Source organism: Lynx rufus, unplaced genomic scaffold, assembly GCF_022079265.1.
Source record: "Lynx rufus isolate CCGP_SWC_20201006 ecotype Redwood Valley unplaced genomic scaffold, mLynRuf1.p SCAF_30, whole genome shotgun sequence".
NCBI lineage: Eukaryota > Metazoa > Chordata > Mammalia > Carnivora > Felidae > Lynx > Lynx rufus.
The window spans coordinates 60,097-83,649 of record NW_025814846.1 but is presented as its reverse complement, the minus strand read 5'-3'; the positions used below and the strand labels follow the sequence as shown (position 1 = coordinate 83,649).

At 39.7% G+C, this 23,553-nt stretch overlaps 1 protein-coding gene across 2 annotated transcripts in view; it reads right to left on the bottom strand.

Annotated features, from left to right (window-relative positions):
- The window catches only part of PHKA1 (phosphorylase kinase regulatory subunit alpha 1), a 186,711-nt gene extending 164,669 nt beyond the window's left edge, over positions 1-22,042 (bottom strand). For both annotated transcript variants that reach the window (XM_047092509.1, XM_047092510.1), the window contains exons 1-4: positions 21,608-22,042; positions 20,668-20,826; positions 11,506-11,553; positions 9,520-9,688 (exon numbers count right to left, since the gene is read on the bottom strand). In XM_047092509.1, coding sequence (XP_046948465.1) covers positions 9,520-9,688; positions 11,506-11,553; positions 20,668-20,826; positions 21,608-21,685 — 454 coding nt within the window. In that variant the 5' untranslated portion in view covers positions 21,686-22,042. The remainder of the gene's footprint in view (positions 1-9,519; positions 9,689-11,505; positions 11,554-20,667; positions 20,827-21,607) is intronic.
- Between the last annotated feature and the right edge of the window lie 1,511 nt (positions 22,043-23,553).

The following is a 23,553-nucleotide window of genomic DNA, read 5'->3' as shown; positions in this document are numbered from 1 at the left end:
AACTGGTTTTGTCTATTTCTCAGACTGGTGACACAGCTAACAAATAACTATTTGAGGGGCGCCTGGGTGGCGCAGTCGGTTAAGCGTCCGACTTCAGCCAGGTCACGATCTCGTGGTCCGTGAGTTCGAGCCCCGCGTCAGGCTCTGGGCTGATGGCTCAGAGCCTGGAGCCTGTTTCCGATTCTGTGTCTCCCTCTCTCTCAGCCCCTCCCCCGTTCATGCTCTGTCTCTCTCTGTCCCAAAAATAAATAAACGTTGAAAAAAAATAACTATTTGATAGAACTGCCCCATTTCTATCACCTGTCCCTTTGCTCATGATATTGTTTAAATGGCCTTCTCCACATCCTGAAATCTGAACTGTTCTTTCAAGGCCCAGCTCAAGTTTTATCTCCTCTGTGATGCTGCCATTGATTCCTCTCTTCTATGTTTCAAAGAATTTTATTTTCCTTGCGCTTATGAATTTTTTACTTTGCACTATAAATAAATCTGTACCTAAATTTGAAGGAAGGAGCCATTTCTTATTTATATTTTAGTCCTTAAAATGTCTCACATAGTATTGTGCATGGTATTAAATAATATTTAACAGTAGATAATAATTCAATAATTATTTATTGAATGATCTTAAACAATCCTGTTAACCACAGGAGAGGGACCTGTCTTTTGAGGCAAGACCATACATTTCAGGACCTCTGCATCCTGTCCCCTCTGTGGAGCCAAAACATTGCTTGCAGAACAGAGGAGAGGGTACACAGAGATGAAATGAGGTATGGTTGGGTAAGGCCAAAGACGGCAGTGCTATTTAAAACACACTAAAGAGGGGGCACCTGGGTGGCTCAGTTGGTTAAGCATCTGACTTCTGCTCAGGTCATGATCTCACTGCGTAGGGTTCTGCACTGAGAGCTCAGAGCCTGGAGCCTGCTTTGGATTCTGTGTCTCCTTCTCTCTCTACCCTTTCCCCATTCACACTCTGTCTCTTTCTCAAAAATAAATAATAAACATTTAAAACTAAATAAACAAACAAATAAATATATAAAATGTCAGTGATAGAAACATTTCAGCGAAAATAGCTACGTGATCAAAAATCAACATGTAATTAGCAAACACACTTATAAAAAAATAAATAGAACACACTAAAGGGGAGTCTGGGTAGCTCAATCGATGAAGCGTCCAACTTCAACTCAGGTCATGATCTCACTGGTCGTGGGTTTGGGCCCCACATCAGGCTCTGTGCAGATGGCTCAGACCCTAGAGCCTGCTTCAGATTCTGTCTCTCCCTCTCCCTCTCTGCCACTCTCCCACTTGTGCTCTTTCTTTCAAAAATAAACAAACATTAAAAACCCACTAAAACATGCAGGGCTCCGGAAATGAGGCCACCTTAGTGGTCTACTCCACTTAGATTGACTTGCACTTACTTAACGATAAGCCTCTCTCTCTCATTTTTAAAAATGTTATTGAGATATAATTCACATACCATGCAATTCACCCATTTCAAGTATATAATTCAATGGTTTTTAGGGTATGCAGTGTTCTGCAACGGTGGCCACAATCAATTTTGGAATATTTCATCACCCCCAAAAGAAACCCTATACCCATTAGAGTCATTCTGCATTTCAAGACTTGTTCCCCCTCTACCTCCACCTAAGCAATTGCTAATCTACTTTGTCTCCACAGAACTGCCTTACCCAATGTTCATATGCATGCAATCATACAGTATGTGGCCTTTCATGTCTGAGTTCTTTCACTTAGCAGAATGTTTTCAACGTTCATCTGTATTGTAACATGTATCACTGTTTCCTTTCTTTTTGTTGCTAAAACAATATTCCATTCTGTGGATGTATCACATTTACCCAATTATCAGTTGATGGACATTTAGGTTGTTTCCAGTTTTTAAAAAAAATTTTTTTAAATGTTTATTTGAGAGAGAGAGAGGGAGCAGGGGAGGAGCAGAGAGAGGGAGACACAGAATCCGAAGCAGGTTTGAGGCTTCGAGTTGTCAGCACAAAGCCCAACACGGGGCTCGAACCCACAAATCATGAGATCCTGACCTGAGCTGCAGTTAGACGCTTAACTGACTGAGCCACCCAGGCGCCCCACATGTCTTCATTTCTTTTGGGCATACACCTAGGAGTGAAATTGCTAGATCATATGGTAATTCTGCTTAACTTTTGAGAACTGTCAGACTGTTTTCCAAAGTGGCTGCATCATTTTACATTCCCACTGACAATGTATGAGGGTTCCAATTTTTCTAGTTCCTCAGGAACACTTGTTATTTTCTGTACTTTTGATTATAGCCATCATAGTGGGTGTGACATGCTATCTCATTATTTGGATCTGCAAGTGCCTAGGAATAATGTTCAGCATTGTTTTGTGTACTTATTAGCCACTTAAATATTTTCTTTGGAATAATGTCAATTCATATTTTTTGCCTAGTTTAAATTAGGTTATCTTTTTATTATTGAGTTGTAGATTTCTTTATATATAATACAAGTCCCTTATCAGATATGTGATTTGTAAATATTCTCTATCATATTGTGGTTTTAAATTTTTTGTTTTATTTATTTTTGAGAGCAAGAGAGACAGAGTATGAGCGGGGGAGGGGCAAAGAGAGAGGGAGACACAGAATCCAAAACAGGCTCCAAGCTCTGAGCTGTCAGTACAAAGCCCGACATGGGGCTTGAACTCACAGACTGTGAGATCATGACCTGAGCTGAAGTGGGATGCTTAACCAACTGAGCCACCCAGGTGTCCCATGGGTTGTTTTTTCACTTTCTTGAAGAGATCCTTTGAAGCACAAATGTTACTAATTTGATAACTTCCAATTTATGTTTTCTTTAGTTGCTTATGCTTTTGGTGTCACATCTAAGAGGGCTTTGTCTAATCCAAGATCAGGAAGACTTACTCCCATACTTTCCTTAAGTGCTTGTTATGAACCCAGTTGTGTCACCCTGAAACTCCTATGTTGAAGCCCTAAACCCCAATGTGACTGTTTTTGGGGTTAAGACTTTTAAGGAAACAATTAGGTTTAAATGAGGTCACAGGGTGGGGTCCTAACAGAATGGGGACTGGCGTCCTTATAAGAGACATCAGGAGTGCACACAGAGAAAAGGTCATGTGAAGAAAGAGCAGAGAAGGTGGCTGCATTCAAGCCAAGAGAGTGTTCACTTCCCTGCTGACACCCTGATTTTGCGCTTCTAGCATCCAGAACTGTGAGAAAATAAATTTCTGTTGCTTAAGTCAACTATTCTGTGACATTCTGCTATGGCAGCCCTAGCAGACTAATAGTGTTTTATAGTTTTCACTCTTACAGTTAGGTCTATGATTCATTTTGAGTTAAGTTTTATCTAATTTCATTCTTTTGCATCTGGATATCTAGTTTTCCCAGCACTATTTGTTGGGAAGACCCATTGAATTATCTTGGTACCTTTGTCAAAAATCACCTGACCATAATATGATGGTATATTTTGGACTCAATTGTATTTTGTTACCCTAGAGATCTATCCTTAAGCCAGTACCACACAGTTTTGATTACTGGAGCTTTGTAGTAAGTTTTGAAATTAGAAAGTGCAAAACCTCCAACTTTGTTCTTCTTTCTCAAAATGGTTTTGGCCATTCTGGGTCCCTTGAATTTCCATATACATTGTAAGATAAGCTTGTCAATTTCTGCAAAGACAGTGGGATTTTTGGTAGGAATTATGTTCAATCTATAGATCAATTTGGGGAATGTTGCCACCTTAATAATAAGTGCCCCAAGTGCCCCTTAGATCACTGTTTCTACACCACCTGCCCTCCCCCCACCTGTTGTTTTCCTGCCTCTCTCCAGGAGTAGGGCAGCACCCTCAGGGTTCCATCCCAGCCAAACCCACTGACCTTTAAAACTCAAGTCCTTAAGCCCCCCTGGTTGCAAGAACTCAGGAAATTCAGCCTTTCTTATTTTTCCAGCCGATGGTTTTGGGGAAATGTTCTCCTTGTGCATTCTCATGTGCCCTTCTCTCTCTCTCTCTTTCTCTCTCTCTCTCTCCTTTCTCTGCAACCACAGGTCTTTCCCCTCCACAGTACCCATGATACATTTTTCCCCTAAAGTACGTCTCTGTACTTCCTACCTTCTTCAATGTGGCTTCTTCCTTCCCTTTAGTTGTAGATTTTTTTTCTGTCAGTCTCCAGGTCGATTTTTGGGCTATTTAGAATGATATGATAGTTATCTAGTTGTGTTTGTGGGAAAAGACAAGCCTAGTTTCCTCCTACTCAGCTCCCATTTTCTTTACTCTCTCCGTATAATTATATATCTTTTAAGGAAACAGAGGAAATTATATATTTATATTTTGTAATATTAATCTTGTAATTTACTATTTATGGTGGTCTTCATTTGTTCCTGTGGATTTGAGTTACCATTTGGTATTATTTCCTTAATTTTGCTTTGCTCCCACCCACCTCCTTAATTCTGTTATTATCAAATATACTACACTTTTATATGCTATTGGCTCAACAATACAATTATAGTGTTTTATGCAATTGATTTTTAGATCATTTAAGAAAGAAGAAACATGTAATTTTATTGTATTTTATAATTATTTTACCAGTGGTTGGTTTTTCTCGATTTATTTTTATTTTTTCCATGAAAAAATTCAAGTATATTAACATACAGTATTATATTAGTTTCAGGTATACAATATCATGATTCAACAAGCCTATACATTTCTCAGTGCTCATCAAGTTATGTATGTATGTATGTATGAATTTAGTAGGCTGCATGCCCAGCACAGAGCCCAATGCAGAGCTTGAACTCATGATCCTGAGATTAAGACCTGAGCTAAGATCAAGAGGTAGACGCTCAACCAACTGACCCACCCAGGTGCCCCTAATTTTGTACTTATTTTTTTTAAGTAAGTTCTAGTCCCAACATGGGGCTTCAACTCATGACCCTGACATTAAGAGTCACATGCTGTACTTACTGAGCCAGTGAAGTGCTCCAAGTTAAGTGTACTCTTAATCCCCTTTACCTAGTTCGTTCATCCTGCCCCCCCCCCCCGCCACCATACACACAACCAACCTCCCCTCTGGAAACCACCAGTTTGTTCTCTGTATTTAAGAGTCAGTTTAGGGGTGCTTGGGTGACTCAGTTGGTTGAATGTTTGACTCTTGAGTTTGGTTCAGGTCATGATCTCATGGTTCATTAGATTATGCCCCACATTGGGCTCTACACTGACAGTATAGAGCCTGCTTGAAATTCTCTCTCTCCTCTCTGCTCTTCCCTCTCTTTCTCTCTCTAATAAATAAAATAAAATAAAATTTTTAAAGAAAATTTAAAAAATCTTTTTAAAGAAAGTCTGCTTTTTTTGTCTCGTTTCCTCATTAAATTGTTTCTTAAGTTCCACATGAGTGAAATTATATGGTATTTGTCTTTCACAACTGGTTTGGTTTTTTGTGTGGATTCCAATTACTGTCTGGGGTCACCTGATTCCAACATGAAGAACTCCTTTTTGTATTTCTTGTAAGGTAGGTCTACCAGCAACAAAATCTCAGTTTTTGTTTATCCAAGAATATCTTTATTTCACTTCATTTCTGAAAGATAGTTTTGCTGGATATAGGGTTGTTGGTTGACAGTCAGTCCTTTGATTACATCATTCCACTTCCTCCGGGCCTCCATTTTTTTTTTTTTTTTTTTTTTTTTTACTGAAGAAAAGTCAGCTCATAACCTTATTTGGGTTCCTTTGTATATGACAAGTCATTTTTCTCAGATTGCTCTCAAGATGTTCTGTTAAAAATTTGGTTTTTAAAAATTTTTACTATGATGTTTCTTGGTGTGGATTTCTGTTTATCCTATCATTGAGCTTCTTTGATGTATACATATCAATGTTTTTCATTGAGTTTGCGATGTAGTCAGCCATTATTTTATGTCTTTGAATATATTTTCTGTCCCTTACTCTCCTTCTAATATACTCATTACACGAGTTGGTGTTCTAAATTATGTCCTACATTGCTCTTGGGTACTATTCATTTTCTTTATTACTTCTTCTATTCTTCAGATTGCATAATCTCTGTTAATCTATCTTCAAGTATGGTGATTCTTTCTCTTGCCAGCTCAAATATGTTGAGCCTCTCAAGTGAAATTTTCATTTAAGTTACTATACTTTTCAACTCTAAAATTTCCATTTGGGTCATTTTTATCTCCATATTGATATTCTCTATTTGTTGAAATACTTTCATCATATTTTTCTTTACCTCTTTAAGCCTGGTGTCCTTTAGATTTTTTGACATTTTTATAGTAACTGCTTTGAAGTCTTTGTCTACTAAATTCAGCATATGCTTCCTCTCAAAGGCAGTTTCTGTTACCTTTTCTTTCCTGTGTTGACTAGGCTTTCCTGTTTCTTTCCATATGTCATAATTTTTTTGTGGAAAACTGGATATTGTAGATAATGTGTTATAGAAACTCTATAGATTAATTGATGCCCTCTTGCATGGGGCTTCTTTATGTTTCCTTTTTATTTGTTTAGTGACTTGGCTGGACAATGTCAATGAAATCTATATTTCCCACAAGATGCAGCCTCTGATGCTGTTCCTCAGAGGATGTAGCCTAGGGCATACACATTGCCATCTGAGGAAGACCACAGTTTTTGTTTTAGCCTTCTGTGATCTATTAAGTGTCTGCCTCTGTTGGTTCCATACCCAGCTGTTAACCTCCACCAACTGCTCTATTATACCATATAATTCCTTGAGGTATAAATTGCTTCACAGTCTCAGCCAATTATATTCAAGCCCCATTTCATGATTTTGAGGCCAGCCTTTGACATTTGTTTTAACCCTAGGATAACTCTTTCCAGCTGTTTCTCTCTGGTTCTCTGCTAAAACTTCTAGTCTATAGGCTAGTTTGTTGGTCTTATTGAGCTATCAGCATCCTCTTTATTTCTTAGAACAAAAATCTCCACTGTTTTTGAGAGTGCCCTTAGACTTGAACTTTCCCACAGTCAGTTCCAAATAAAGTCAGTTTTCTTGGGAAGGACTACGGAGGTTTCTGTCCTTGTGGCCTGCCTTTACCTCCATGCTACTAGCAAGGTGGGCCAGGCCTATTATTCTTGGACTGCTCTGCCTGGGTTTAAGCTTTCACTCCATAAGTGGGACTGGAATAGGAACAGAGTTTCAGACCTCTTAGTTATTCTTGGCTAGACCAGAACTTCTGTAACACAGAGGTAAGGAGGATGAGAAATGCTGGCAACCTCTCTTGGGGAGATATCGCCTTAAACTGGGAGCTAGGGGAAGAGGAAGGCTTATATTCTTGGCCACATCCAAGCTGAATAGTGTTTCTGTCATGGTGAGCTCGGGGCGAGGGAGGGAGTAGGTTGTGGTCTAAATGCCACACTCTCACTGCTCTTACCAAGATTTAGATTTCCTTGAATAAATGTTTCTCCACTTTGCTGTACGCCCTTAGGACATTTTCCAGTGATAAATGATTGGGCTTTTTTTTTCAAATTTATTTTCACAGTTTACAGTTATTTTGCTGGGGAGAAAGGTGTCGGCTTCTGCCTAAGCCTCTCTTTTAACCAAGGTGGAGATTTTCATATACTCAAAAATGTGCAGAGAATTGCTTTCATGAAAGGTGGAAATTTTCCATAAAGAGCTTTCATACGTTATCTATTGATTATCTCTCACATCTATACTTTTCACCCTCAAGGCTATTGCCTTGCACATATTCTGCATCACTTCTTGCCTCAAGTACTTCACTAACCTCCTACCTAGTCGTCCATCTTAATTTTCTCCCCCATTCAATCTATCCTCCTGCTACTGGAGTGAATCATCTGAAACTTTCTTGATTATTTACCTTGAGTGGTTCTGTAATGACTATAGACTAAACTCCCAACTACTTGGCATGGTACACACGCCCTTAAACAGCTAGCTCCAACTTTCTAGCCTCATCTTTTGGCAATTTTCCAGATCTATCTTACATTCTAACCATAGAAGATAACTAGTCTTACCATGGTGGTCAGCTATCTTTCAAACTTTTGTGTTGTAGCCATGCTATTCCCTTTCCTTCTCTGTCTTGTAAATTTCTACTTACTCCTGTTTGTTCTGCAAAGGCCTGATCAAATAATATCCATCTTTTCCAAGCACCTATCAAAGTCAGTTTATTGAGTTGAAAATCACATGTTAAATCAGAAATCAACAAATATTTGTTAAATGAGTATGTCTTATAAGCCTCTTTAGTATATTTCTCCTTCCTTTCTAGACTCAAATTGAAAAACATAAGAAATGGGGCGCCTGGGTGGCTCAGTAGGTTGAGTGGCTGACTTCAGCTCAGGTAATGATCTCGCAGTTTGTGAGTTCGAGTCCCATGTCAGGTTTTGTGCTGACAGCTCAGAGCCTGGAGCCTGCTTCTGATTCTGTGTCTTCCTCTCTCTCTGCCCCTCCCCTGCTTTCTCTTTGTCTCTCTCTTTCTCAAAAATAATAAACATTAAAAATATTAAAAAAAGAAAACCATAAGAACTATTGAGACAGTTTGCTTTGTAGAAAAATACTCTAGAGTTGGTATTAAAAGAATATTAGAAATGAAGTTACAGCTGCCATTCTATTTAAATGAATAATACCTAAAAGTATATTTATTCAGGGAGGAACCTCCTCTCCAAAAGATGGGAGTATGTGGGTAGCCATGTTATAATTCTAATAAAGGGTAATTCAGCTTCTGGGCGTGCATTCTAGAGGGGGAAAAGGAAGGCTTCATCACCACATATTTATTTATGCAAGAAAAGTAGAATAAGTATATTCTGGGATAATTCTCACCCTGAATGCCCTTCGTACTTAGGAGTTCTATACCTAGATAGGAAGATAAAGAAATTGGAATATCAAAATGTGGTATTCTGAGTATATTTACTTACTCAGGAAGATCTGGGAAAGGTCCTGTTTAATTTACAAACAGAGTATAATCAGATTCATTGTCCTCACCAAGTTAGGAGAAATAAAAGGGAATTATGTTGGTTCTTACATTTTCCTTTTTCAGGTGAAGCATCTAAAGCTAATAACAAAACCATCTGAAAAGGGTATATTACTCAATAATAAAAATAAATACTGGAATTCTGATTCCTAAGTTAATTCCCTTAATATAATTTAGATGCCTTTAGATAGATGCCTTGTTTATCATATATACATACACAGTAGTATAAAGTAGGTGATTCAATTTATTTAATGTTAACTATAGGCTAGTCAGTGAATAGCATGAGAAAAAGCAATAAACTCTAGCTCTTTTTTCCCATCTCATGGTATCTGAGGATAAAAATAAAAATCTACCCCAAATTTCCTGGTTCTCAATTAAGAAAATTCCCCAGAATTGTTTTTCAATGAAAAGAATACTAACTAGATCTCAAAGAGTTGTTTCTCTGTATAACATCTGCAAAATTGTATTTTTCCACTGTGTACCTTTGAGCAATGTGAACAGCTATGTTGTTTACTGGTAAACACCTTTGGAGAAGCCACGTGCGCCAGAGCCAGTGCTCCACCTCAAGCGGCTCCCGGTAATTCTGTCCTGGTACTGACCTGAGGCAGTCATTTGTGCTAAGAAGAGCAGGTACACAGAGGTAGCATCCAATTGCAGGTGTCCCCACTGGTCATCACCCACTACGGTGGCACAGGTTTTGGTATTGTATTTGGCATGGAGGCTATCCCTGGTACTCTGACTATATTTGAAGGATTCTACTTTATCCACCTGAAGAAAACAAGAACAGTGAAAGAAGGCTATGCAGAAAAGTCGTCCCATATGCCATACTTCTGTCATACTCTCACATTTATCAGTGCATTTGGTTTTCAGGCAACTGTGAATATTTAAAATATGCTGTTACCTCTTTTTCCTGACAGTGACATAACTAGGAAAGTCTGCTGTTGCCATTTTTTTTTAAATTTAAGCAATTAAATTATAAAATAATACCAGTTAAAACCATCTATTTCCTGCTCATTACCTCTCTTTTACTTTTCAGATGGCTGTTTTGCCACATTGTAGACATAAACTCAGATGCCAGTGGTTGAATGAAAACAGCCTAATGAGAGATAATTAAATTATAAAAAGATGCATTAGTTCCTAAAACAGAGGTAGGAATTTTGAAGGAAATTCAGACAAAGGGATATATGTTGAAGGAGTAATGAAGAGAGTGGCAGAGAGATACATGGAGTGACAGAGAAAACATATGAAAGAAAGCTGAAACCAGAAGTGAGAAAGGAAACACTGTGCAAGGGACAACTGAAAGACTTAGTTCCTGAAACTTAGATTTGATTATATGGGCATCTGATATATGACAGTAACTATTATACTTTTAAACATGGTTCATGAAGTTAGTGAATTTAAACCTATTTGGTAAGGTAGAACATACAAATACCTAAAATACAAAAAAAAGCAGCAAAGAAGGGGAAAAGAGAAATGATGACTATGAGACCCCAGGAGAGAAAGCATGAATAAAGAAGTTCAGAAGTGTGGAATTGATTTCTTTTTATTTCTACTTTAGACTTGTGTGCCTGTGGATAGTCACTTTATTAATCTGGGCTTTGCTTGCTTCTTCTAATAAAATGTAATCTTAGACTCAAGAAAATCAGTTTAAATTCAATGTGTGCAAGGTGTGTAAAGATCTCCTAGGATAAATGTAAAACACTTTTTTTTTTGGTAAAATACTTTCGAATGAAAAAAATCATAAATGCAAAAGATAAACCACAGACTGCTAAAAAATATTTGCAGTATATGTGACAAAACATTAATATCCATGATATACAGGAACTCAAGTAGTCAAGAAAGAGACAGCCCAAAAGAAAAATAGGCAAAGGATCTAACAGGTAATTAAAAGAGGAAATGAAAATTTTCAATTTACACCAGAAAAGACGCTCAACTTCATTCAAGGTCAAGAAAATGCAAATTAATGCAAGGAGATATAAATCCTAGACACTTATCTCCAATTCTAAAATCTACAACACTGACAAAAGGTTTTTCCTCTAAATTTTGTACCAAAATTCATTTAGTGGCAAAACCTGACTCAGATTGACATGGGGCTATTTGTAGTTTTAATTTGTTCCACTCAGTGTGGAAATGCATGCTCCCCTACAGAGAGATTACTGTTTTTGATAATCCAGTGCTATTCTGGCCCTGCTGAGAGCATAACATAATATATAGCACATGCACTGGACTTAAAAATCTGAAAAAGTTTGAATTCTAAAATTTATCTGGTCCCAAGGGTTTCAAATGAGGGCTTAGAGCCTGTGTCCTCTTTACTCAATGTCCAGAATTGCATGTACAGTAGTGATGAAGTATATTAAAGAGCCATTTGTAGAGGGGGCGAAAAAAGACTGAAAGGAAACATGCTAGTGGTAACTGGGTGGTGAGATCATGGGTGATAGTTCCTTCCTTGATTCTACAAATTTTCTAAACTTAAGTGTCCGCTGTTGGTGAAGTTGAAAAAACATAAGCTGTAAACATTCCCTAAAGGGTAGAGACACTATTACAACGTGCTTTTATTCAAGAGGGAGCTGGTACCAATGCCATACCTGTCGGATCATGCAGTGGAGCAGTCCCCTCATCAGCTTCACTACACTCTGCAGAAATAAATGGAAACAAGACTGTTATAAACATCCCTAGATGCAGGAACACTTACTCAGCAACTGCAGTTGGTACATGACCTTTTGAGAACGAGTAACCCTATCCTGGGCTCTTATTTACATGGCATTTACTTTATAGGTACAGAGAAGAGCTAAATTGCAGCTAAAAGTGGAATCAAAAGCTGCAGTTGCTGCCTCCCTCAAGTCAAAAAAAGAATCCAAGCTCCAACAGGCTTATGTAAAACCAAGCCAACCATCCTATTAGAGGACATTCCACCCCGAGAAAAGAGGCAAGTCAGCTCCGAACTCCTAAAGCTATAAGGGTATTCTAGAATAGTTCCTAGGGCCTGGAAAAGCCAATGGCATCACTTTTTATTTTTTCTAAAGTAGCCCAGACTTACCTTCAGGAGTTCACAGAAATATTTATCTGTACATTTTCTCTAAAGAATAAATGAATTTCAACTCAGAGTAAGTATAAAGGGGAACTGTTAGTGCACCTCAACCTCTTTTCCATGGGGAAAAAAAGCCACAGTATTCTTAGATCTCAAGTCATCACTCTTTCTCTTACTGGGGCTTGGCAAGTTTCTTTTTTTAATGTTTATTTATTTATTTTGGGAGAGAGATAGTGAGCAGGGGAGGGACAGAGAAAGAGGGAGACAGAATTGCAAGCAGGCTCCATGTTGTTAGCATGGAGCCCAATGTGGGGCTTGAACCCACAAACTGTGAGATCACAGCCTGAGCTGACATCAAGGGTCAGATGCTTAACTGAATGAGCCACCCAGGTGCCCCTGGGCTTGGCAGTTTCTAAATTAGTTAGCTTTCCAATCATAACATTCCAAAATTCTGGTCAGCAACTATATACTGTACTGGTTGGTATAACATAATATAGTAATAATAATTGTATTACATTATAATATAGTAGAGTAATACTATACCATACTAGTTATACTACATGACACTAGAAGAGCCCATCAACAGTGGCATGGGTAGGCAATGTTTTGGAAAACATAGCATCAAACGGCTTCTCCATTTCTTTTCCCATTTTTATTTTTTTAATTTAAATTCAAGTTAGTTAACATACCTAACCAAAGAGGTAAAAGATCTGTACAATGAAAACTATAGAAAGCTTATGAAAGACATTGAAGATGACACACAAAAAATGGAAAAACATTCCATGCTCATGGATTGGAAGAACAAATGTTGTTAAAATGTCTATATCCAGTCAAAGTCAAAGCCATCTATAGATTTAATACAATCCCTGTCAAAATACCACCAGCATTCTTCACAGAGCTAGAACAAACAATCCTAAAATGCGTATGGAACCAGAGATATCCTGAATAGCCAAAGTCATGTTGAAAATGAAAACCAAAGCTACAGGCATCACAATTCCGGAATTCAAGCTGTATTACAAAGCTGTAATCATCAAGGCAGTATGGTACTGGCACAAAAACAGACACACAGATCAATGGAATAGATTAGAGAACCCAGAAATGGACCCACAAATATATAGCTTCTCCATTTATTTAAGCTTTCTGTTTCACAGTCCAAAAGAAATACAACCAGGTTACTCCAGGATATGCTAGCTCAGAGGTGGCTTCAGGACACCTCTGAAAATAAATCTACTTAGGAGCCACATCACTCTGTTATTCCTTCAAAACACTGAAGTGGGACTATGAGCAATAGGCATGATAAGGATTAAGTAGCTGTTAAGTCGGTTATGCTCCAACTCTTTATGCAGGCTTTTACTGAGGAAGAATAAAAAGTGTATCCTTGGGAGAGCTCCATTTGTTAACTAATTGCTGTCTATAAATGGTGCCCGCCTCTTACACATCAAGGGAAGAAATCATATACATACACACATATACATGCATATATACATATATATGTGTATACACACACACATATATACACACACATGCACAGATATATATATATATATATATATATATATATGCATGTGTAGTCAGGCAGTATATGATCTCATCACCTCTTATTTTAATTTACTTCTATCTATCTATCTATCTATCTATTTATTTATTTATTTTGAGGGCAGGGGAGGGGAGAGAGATAGAAAGAGAGGGAGAGAGAGAATCCCAAGCAGGCTCCATGCTCAGCACAGAACCCGATGAGAAGCTCAATCTCATGACCGTGAAATCATGACCTGAACTAAAATTGAGTCAGACGTTTAACTGACTGAACCACCCAGGCGCACCAAATCTCCTCACCTTTTAAAGTATGAAGCATTTATCATAAAATAATGAAACTGACTACAACCCCTATAAGAAAATCTCTATCATTACTTTGACCCTAATGAAAGAGACCATCCTTTTAATATACCCTGTTACAGAAAGCATCTGAACTATCTTCTACATGTCACCGCATCCTCACAGGTTTCTATCACATTCTTTCAACTTTCTTGGCCATCAAAAAGCCTTGCTACTGCTGTCTACATTTTCTTTAACTTAAACAGCAAACCTGGGAATCATGGACCCAGTGGAGAATTCCTGATTCCACTTTTGGCCTCCTGCAATGGCCATTGTCTGCCATTTCTGTCCTCAAATTCCAACTTCCAAGCCAGGATACAATTAATAGAAAGTATGGGCAGGTAGGAATGAGGGGAGGTATTTGTACTTTGTATTCCTCCAAACTGGCCATTCTCTGTTTCATTGCTGTAGTTAGCATTATTTAGACATGTTTATTCATACACTGGAGCTTCTAACCACATCAAATGACACCCTCTTCTTACCTACTCTTTTTGAGGACATGGATCTACATACAGTAAAGCCTTGGATTCTGAGTAACTTGTTCTGCGAGTGTTCCGCAAAGATGAACAAACATCCCTAACAAATTTTATCTTGATAAATGAGTGATGTCTTGCAATATGAGTAGTACATGATGCCAAATGTCACATGATCACAACTGAGCCAATGGTTCTTTTCTTTCTCCCTCTCTCTCTCGCTCACTCTGGGATTGTAGATGATCATCAATGCAATGTCACATTTCTGTGAAATCCTCAAAAGGAGACAAAAGCAAGTGTCATCGGATAGGTTACTTGTTGGAAGTTGCACAAAAAGAAAAAGATTCCATTGAGCCAAGAGATAGCAGTGATTCTGTTAGTGATAGTGGAAGTCGTCCTACATAATAACCCTCCTCTCTCGTCTCCCTCACACCAGCCACAAAGGTTTTCAAAGATAAGTGCAGGTTAATTTGTTTCTTTTTCTTTTAGTTAGTTTGTTTGTTTGTTTATTTATGAGAGAGCGAGAGTGAGCACACACGTGCAAGTTGGGGAGGGGCAGAGAGAGAGAGAGAGCGGGAGAGAGAGAGCGGGAGAGAGAGAGAGAAAGAATCCCAAGCAGGCTTTGCAATGTCAGTGTGGAACCTGATGCGGGGCTAAATTCACAAACAACGAGATTGTGACCTGAGTCGAAACCGGACGCTTAACTGACTGAGCCACCCAGGCGCCCCTAATTTATTTATTTTTCTTTATATTTTGCATTTTCTTTATTATTTTGTATTATATTACAGTATTGTAATCATTTTTATGTAAATATTTTTGGGTTGTGGACTGAATTATCTGAGTTTTCATTATTTCTTATAGGGAAATTTGCTTTGATATACAAGTGCTTTGGATTACAAGCATGTTTCTGGAACAAATTATACTTGCAAACCAACGTTTTACTGTATTTGTAAACTGACTATATAACGACATATAACTATGTATAACCACTTCTACATTAAGTATTAATCTCTTTCTCTTCAGGTATATGTACAATCAGATGTTTGTTGGGCATGTAAAATATGCAAAACACTCTATCAGGCTTTGTGGAACATAAAGATAAGGGATACCGAGCACATACATTAAAAAAAAAAAAAAACCCTAAACTACATAGTCTACCTAACAACTCCTAGTTATCCCTTAAAATCTAAACTTTCTGTGACTCCTTCCTTGCTTTGTCGAGGTAAAGACAAGACATTCCCACCTCTGTCCCACAGAACTTTGTACTGTATCTCCTATATAGTACCTACAGTATCTGTCCTAATGTATTATTTATTTGTTTATATATCTGTATCCCTCATTAGACTATAAACTCTTTAAGAAAATGGGACAGAGACCAGGTTTGGAAATAAACCTTTAAGTCAGTGGATTGAGTAGGCTTTATTTTTAAAAATATATATTCCATGTTTGCAAGTAATTCCCAAATGGCTCATCAAAAAAATTGTGGGTGTGTGTATGTGTGTGCATGCACGCATGCATTTTGAGAAAGGGAGGATGTAAATAAGACAAAATGTTAACAATATAGTGAATCTAGATAAAGAGTACATGCAAATCTGCTCATTTTACTATTTCTTATAACTTTTCTATAAATTAAAAAATTTTTAAATAAGAAGTTGAGAGCTAAATATAAACATTTTGTCCCATTTTGTTTTTTTATATCTAGTACAGGGCCTGGCACGTGACAATTACACAAAGTCTGCTAAATGAAAAAGTGAACATGCTGAGTAGTACAGACCATAAGTGATCTAGAAGTTCCAAGAAAGTAGCCCTGAGAAAGAAGTGATCACTGTACAACTGAGTGGTCTTATGAGGACAGAAACCACAGAAAAAGTGAGACTGGTGCTGGGCTTGAATGGAGAGTATTAGTTCAGATTGGAAGAGAACGGGTATCGTGAGTGGAAGAAACAATTTGTTTTTGTTTTGTTTTTTTTTTTGGAAGAAACAATTTGTAAAAAGATTTGGAGGTGAGACTGTCCATGGCTTCCATGGAGGAAAAATTCAAAGACTTAATCTGAAGTTATAAGATCCAGGTTGTATTCACAGCACCACCAAATTCCAGCTTCATCTCCAAGCTTCAATCCCTTCACATAAATTGAGGAAGATAATACCTAATTCACAGGGTGTTGTGAGAATAAAATACTAATAATTATGGGGAAGTACACAGTACAATAAAAAGTATTTACACAAATGTCAGGTATTTTTATTAAGGGATTATTTTTTAGAAGAATAAGGAAGATACCAATCTGGTTAGAACTGGGAGTAGATAATACAGGGCCCCCAAATCTTACAATTTTGAAAAAGCAGGCTAGGACCAAGCCCTAGAGTCTTGGCTATTAATCAAAAACATCTGGATTTTACTTGTCAGGAAATAAGCCAGAGAAACATTGCTGAGAATGCAAATGATATAATTAAAATGTGTTTTTCACAACAGTGTTGTGATCAAGGTTTAGACTATGGTTGAGGCAGAGGGGAATAGAAAGGAAGAGATGGATTAAAAAAATTACATGAATCAACAGACTTTGGTCTGCATGTATCAAAAGGTAAAAGGGCAAGTCAGAAATCACCCTAATGGCAGCACTTTTCAAATGCTGTTTTATAGAACACTAGTCCAAGAAATTCTGGAAAAGCTGTAAACCTCACCCTCATCTTACATTTGAAACGCACATAAGTACATCAAAGGCTCAGAGAAATAATGGAGTAAAGAAACCCACTGTTTAACATACCCCCAAGGTTAGTTGACCCAATGTTCCATGCAATACACTCTGGGAAATTCTGTAAATAATGTTGCTTAGGTGACTGGTAGAATGAGGACACCAATAAGAGAACAAGGGATGTCTGCTGAGTTGCTATTGTTAGCTAATCTCTTTTTTTTAAAGTATTTGTTTATTTGAGAGAGAGAGAGTGCGCAAGCAGGGGGAGAGGCAGAGAGAGAGGAGAGAGAATCCCAAGTAGGTTCTGCACTGTCGTGCCCCCATGTGGAGCTCGATCATACGGAACCGTGAGATCAAGACCTGAGCTGAAACCAAGAGTCGGGATGCTTAACTGACTGAGCCACCCAGGTGACCCAGTGATCTCTTTTGTTTGTTTTTAGTAGGGAACATGGGGTTTCAGACATCCTGATTTTGAGAAGACATAGGATATGCAGGTACAACTGAACAGAAGACAATGAAAATCAGGGTTTGAAACTGAAGTGAGACCAGAACTAAAGATGAAGTTTTGGAAGTGATTCATATAAAGGTAATAGTTAAACTCATGAGAAAAGGTAAGAGACTACACAAAGAGAACAAAACTGAGGAAGAAGCAGAACTGGAGGCATCCAAAGAGCTATCTCTATTTGTGTGCCTATTTATTTTTATGGGTGTGCATCCTTATCTGTGTGACTAAGAGGAAAGGGCACTTGTAAAAACATATATGTGCATAATTATATTCTTACTCTAAGACAGAATAGTCACCTAAACCCTTGTCTCCTAATTCTCTTTAGTTCTTTGACATTATTTCGCAGAGAGAAACCAATGTGAGAGTTGGAAGGAAGAGTAAAAATGATTAACAATTGGTTTAGGAAAATCCACACAGTAATGGAAAGTTGACCGTAGGTGGGAATTTCATCTGTTGATTTACTGGATTTAATCTATACTCATTTACTGGCCATAAGTCAATGGTTATTATCCCTAGTTTCACTTTAGAATCAGTAGTTTTTTTTAAAACTGAGGGCTACTGGAGGGGAGGTTGGTGGGGGGATGGGCTAAATGGGTGACAGGCATTAAGGAGGGCACTTTTTGGGATGAGCACTGGGTGTCATATGTCATCACTGGGTTCTACTCCTGAAACCAAGACTACTCTGTATGTTAACTAACTTGAATTTAAATAAATAAATAAGAAGAATCTAAAAAAAATAATGTCCCAGGGCTCCACTTCCAGAGATTTATGTAAGTTGTTCTAGGCTGGGGTTCGGTAAAGGTATTTCTTAAAAGCTTCCCAAAAGATTCCAATGTACAGCCAGAATAGGTTAGGGACAAATGTAGCTCACCACCTGTTACGTAAATAAAGCTTATCTCTGGCTGCTTTTGTGCAGCAACTGAAGTGCTGAGTAGTTGGGCAGAGATCACACGTGATCCACAATGCCAAAGATATTTCCTATCTGGACCTTTACAGAGATGATTTTCTGATCCCTGATCTGAATTAACTGAGTCAGGTTTGAGAAAAGTTAATGAGACCTAATAATAAAATATGTTTTAATTCATAATGGAAGTTCATAGAAATTTTAGGATTCCCAGAGAAATGTTTATTTTTTGAAGATGCTTTCTATTGTTATAATGTTTTTGAGATATTTCAAAGTTATTACTGAGGTAGTATGGAAAATATCTTTGGGTTCTGCTAAAAATTATTTAATGAAATATTAAAATTTAAAAGTAAACAACTCAATGTTTCCTTAAATTCCCCCCCCCCCCGTTAAATTCTTTCTTCCTGGACCACAGAAGGAAAAATTTTAACTTTGCATAATGATTAGTCAACAAAGAGACAACAGATTTCTTCTAATAGTATTGAAAAACATTGGTAAAATTGTACTAGGTATGGAATCTTGGATATTGTTCCACTAATATTAATCTCTAGCAAAACAAACAAAATACTGAGCTCAAAATAGCCAAACATTACAGTAGGATGCAGAATTTCAGAGGTGGAGGGAGGAATAGGCTTACAGGACTTTTAAAACAACTCCTCCATATTTTCCAAATTCTTACAATGGTTATGTATGACTTTTATAAGCCATAAAAATATTGATCTGTACTTCTTAAGTTAGAGCAAAAACTCCAAAAATTTTTTTTGATGGACCTAGGTACATCCCAATAAATGGCCTGAAGGAATGGCAAATGCCTGCTGTTGCAGATGACAACATGGTGAAACTTCCCTATTGCCAAGGACTGCAACCCCGCAACATGTTGATGCCCTTAAAAAATAACCAAGTCTTGGGTGCCTGGGTGGCTCAGTTGGTTGAGCGTCTGACTTCACTCGGGTCATGATCTCACGGTTCCTGAGTTCAAGTCCCACATGGGGCTTGCTGCTGTTGTCAGTGCAAAGCCCTCTTCGGATCCTCTGTCCCTCTCTCTCTGCCCCTCCCCCGCTTGTGCTCTCTCTCAAAAAAATAAAATAAAATAACCAAGGCTCAATATTCTGATTTACAGATAAAGACTAGAGTTCAGATTACCTAAGTCTGAGAGATACCGCTTGAGCAGATGGCTGGTGTAGAATCTTCTCCACTAATGGAAAATAATTCACACATACCTTACAACTGACGGTGGAATTTCATAATATTAAGAGACCCATGTAGCTCAGAATATCATTTTCTTGGTCATTCAAGAGAACAGAGCACTCTCTGTCTATAAAGGATGCTACTTGGGGCGCCTGGGTGGTGCAGTCGGTTAAGCGTCCAACTTTAGCCAGGTCACGATCTCGCGGTCCGTGAGTTCGAGCCCCGCGTCGGGCTCTGGGCTGATGGCTCGGAGCCTGGAGCCCGTTTCCGATTCTGTGTCTCCCTCTCTCTCTGCCCCTCCCCCGTTCATGCTCTGTCTCTCTCTGTCCCCAAAAAAATAAATAAACGTTGAAAAAAAAATAAATAAAGGATGCTACTTTACTGATGGGAAGGCCTTAAAATTTGGCTTAAACGCATCTGCTGATTCTGACCTTATTTTGCTTGGGGAGGGGGACAGACTCTGAAACAGTGGCCATAGGTATAAATTCAACAAATAAAGTCTTTACTTGTGTCTAGTTGTGAAAGACTCCTAATTTGTGTCAGTTACCCTCATACAAATACCACCTATCGATGAACACTGGGTGCTATATGTAAGTGATGAATCGCTGAATTCTACTCCTGAAACCAACATTGCACTGTATGTTAACTAACCATAATTTAAATAAACATTTGCAAAAGAAATAACAAATACCACCTATAATTTTCAAAAATGAAGTAAAATGATAGATACCTGCCTCCAACATTCTTCTCAATGAGAATAAATATGCTGGAGACTGCAAAATACCTTTACTTAGACGATTATAAATTTCAGCAAAGATCCCACGATAGGCTTTTCCACTATAACAGAACAGACTGCCCTCTCCCCCTGAATCAGCAAGTTTCAAGTTTCCACTACACCAAAAAAAAAATCAGTACAATACAGGAAAGCATTCTGGAATGTAATTTCAAGAAGGTGAAGAGAGAGGGAGAAAGGCAAAATATAGTTCTTTTATCTCCTTTGAGCGACATTTCTTTAAAACCCTGCTTCCCATTCAACCTCCCAGCCCACACACAGCTCCAGATCTCTTTGTATATTTATTCTGAGTACCTGCTCCAGTTCATAGGCCTTTGCCTTATCCTCATCCCGGTCTGCATTCTTCCGATAGGCCAGGCCCAAACCCCACACAGCCAAGATACTGTACACATTATCTCGGACCCAGGCATCTTTCTGATCATAGCTGGCTGGAAGCAAGCCAGTCACTGGATTCTGTAAGACCAAGAAAAACAGGACAGGCAGGTAACCATAAAGTGTTAATATGAGGAGACCAAGTCTATCAAATGGGTTACTGAGGGACTTCGGTTTTTCTTCTACTTCACCACTCTTTAGTTTTATAACCTCCTCTTCTTCTGACCAAGTGCAAGCAAATGCTATCTTGAACAAGGGGGAAACGCCGGCTGAAAACTTCCAAGTCTGAAATGTGAGTATTGTTAAAAGAGAGGTAGTGTTTTAACTTTCCAGTTAGAAGGAATAACTATCAACAAAAACCCAGCATTATAGGACTAGAAAAAATATATAATTAATAGTGTATACAAGGTACCACAAATCTTCACAACAGTTTAGTCTTAAGATGACTAAATGTTCTCCTACTTCTTTTCTTTGGCTGGAGGGCAAGAAGATGACCCCCAAACCTGGGGGAGGGGACGGGGAGTGTCAATAAACAAGCTTCAACACATTTTTCAGCTGTGCCCCTGGAACCCCGCTGTGGCTTCAGGGACGGGGTGGTGTGTGTGGGGGACGCTTAGAAGCCAAGGCTCAGGGCTCAAGGCTAACGGTACTTGACCCTCGTTCTGTTCTTGGCCCAACACCTATCTTTTCTTCAGGGTCCTCTACGCCTTCTCCAGCTAAGGGGCGGGAAGACCTGCTAAACACACACACACACACACACACACACACACACACACACACCAGGGGTGGGTGTCACCCAGCAGTCTCTGTCTAGGCCATCACACTGCACATCCTCGATGATTACAGGCACCCCTTCACTTACCTGATGGCACAGGATGGTCTGATGCACCAGCCGAGCGTAGCCATCCAGTCGGACCCCGGAGTTACTTCGGCTCCTCATCGCGCCACGTTTCCAATCCCCTCAAGAGAAACAGCCTGCGTGCTACAGGGGCCCTGGGTCCTCCAAGTTAGGAGGCTCCCCAATGCAGCTCCACCCTCGCGGGGAGGAAGAGCCCGAGTGCCAGGCCCCGGCAGAGCCCTCCCACAGCTCAGGCCTGGAGCCGGCCGTCCATGAGCCTGTGGCGGCCTCTGGAACTCCAGCCCACGCCAGCAAGTGCCCAAGACGCTCACGGTCTAGGGCCCCGCCGCAGCTCCCTGCCACCCTTACTCCCGTCCAGCCTCCCCGCGAGGTTCCTGCATTCCCCACTCAATCCCCGGAGGCGGCCACGGCCCAGAGCCTCCCGCGCGGCCTGCGGCAGCAGGTCACTAGCTGCTGCGCCGCTTCCACCTTGCGGGAGACGCGAGCTGGAGGCGTGGCGGGCGCCGCGGGTCCTGGCAGCTGCGCGCTAAGTCCAAGGGGTTCGCCTCGTCCGCCCCGCCCGCGCGGGGGCCCCAGCACCCCCGCCCACTCCGCGGTCGAGAATGTGTCACCGTAGGCAATATGCTTTCAGAGGTTTATTTTCGAAACATTTCCAATGACGATTTAAGTTTTCCACACTTGCTGTGCATGCAGGATATTGAGGAGGCCTGGTTTCTTCTGCCGGCCAGGTTTTGGGAACCGATGGTAACTTCAGACCTAAGAGGCAAGACTCACAGTGGCGTTAAGGGTCTAAAGAATTGGAATCTCTGGAGTTTTATTGTATTTTATACTTTTCACTAAAAGAACAGCTTGAATTCCTCACTTTGACCCAAACCAAACAAGAAAGAACTCCCTAAGGTACTTTACTCCTTAGCAACTGGTGAAGAGCCAGGCCCGGGAAGGAGGAGGGCAGTGGTGCCCTTTGAGGAAGCTAGTTTTCGGGTAGGGAACCGGGCTGGGAGGGAGCAGTACCTCAAGACCGCCTTGGCCAGAGAGGAGTTAGAGGAGATTGTGTAACTGCCTTGGAAGGCTTCCACGTGCGCACGTAGATCACGAGGCTGAGGCACCAAACACCCAGCTGAAAATAAAGGAGCTAAAGGGAGGCTAGAAAAGAAGCCTGCAGGCAACCCTGATCATTTGCCACAGGGTAATCGGCCCGCACCCCGCTGGGTGGCCCCGTAGGGCCATTGCTCCCTCCGTTTGCAGCCCTCGACCCCAGTGCTTGATCACCGCTTATGCCTGCACATGCTTTTCAAATTTTTTTTAACATTTGTTTATTTTCAAGAGACACAGAGAGACAGAGTACGAGTGGGGGAGGGGCAGAGAGAGAGAGGAGATAGGGAACCTGAAGCAGGCTCCAGGCTCTGCTTGAACCCAGCACCAATGAGATCCTGAGCTGAGCTGAAGTCGGGTGCTTAACAGACTGAGCCACTCAGGAGCCCCTGAACATGCTTTTTAAAGTTGGGTTTAAGTACCAACTCTCAGGGTAAGAGAGACTGACCTTTCAAATCCAATCTGGAGAATCTGTGATTCGAAGCCTTCCCTAGCCACCTCACCCAAACTAACCACCCAAGTGGTTTTGCATTTTCATTTATCTTTTTTATTTCTCTAAATTTAGTCTCTTCTCTCATAAGCTCCCTCCATTTCAACACCCCCCTCACCCCTGCCCAAATTAACCTCAAGCCCAGCATCAAGGAGGTAATTAGCAAATATTTGTTAATGATAATGAAGAATGAGAAAATGCTCAAGAACTCAGACCTGGAATTTTCAGTTTTAATGGCCAGTTAGATGCAGTGGTACACTTAGAATTATTCTCAAGTGAATAGTTTCCATTGCAGTCGTCACTAGCTACGCAAATGCCAGGACTGGCAAATAACAAGCCACTTCAAGGCCCAAGTGCTCAGGGGGAG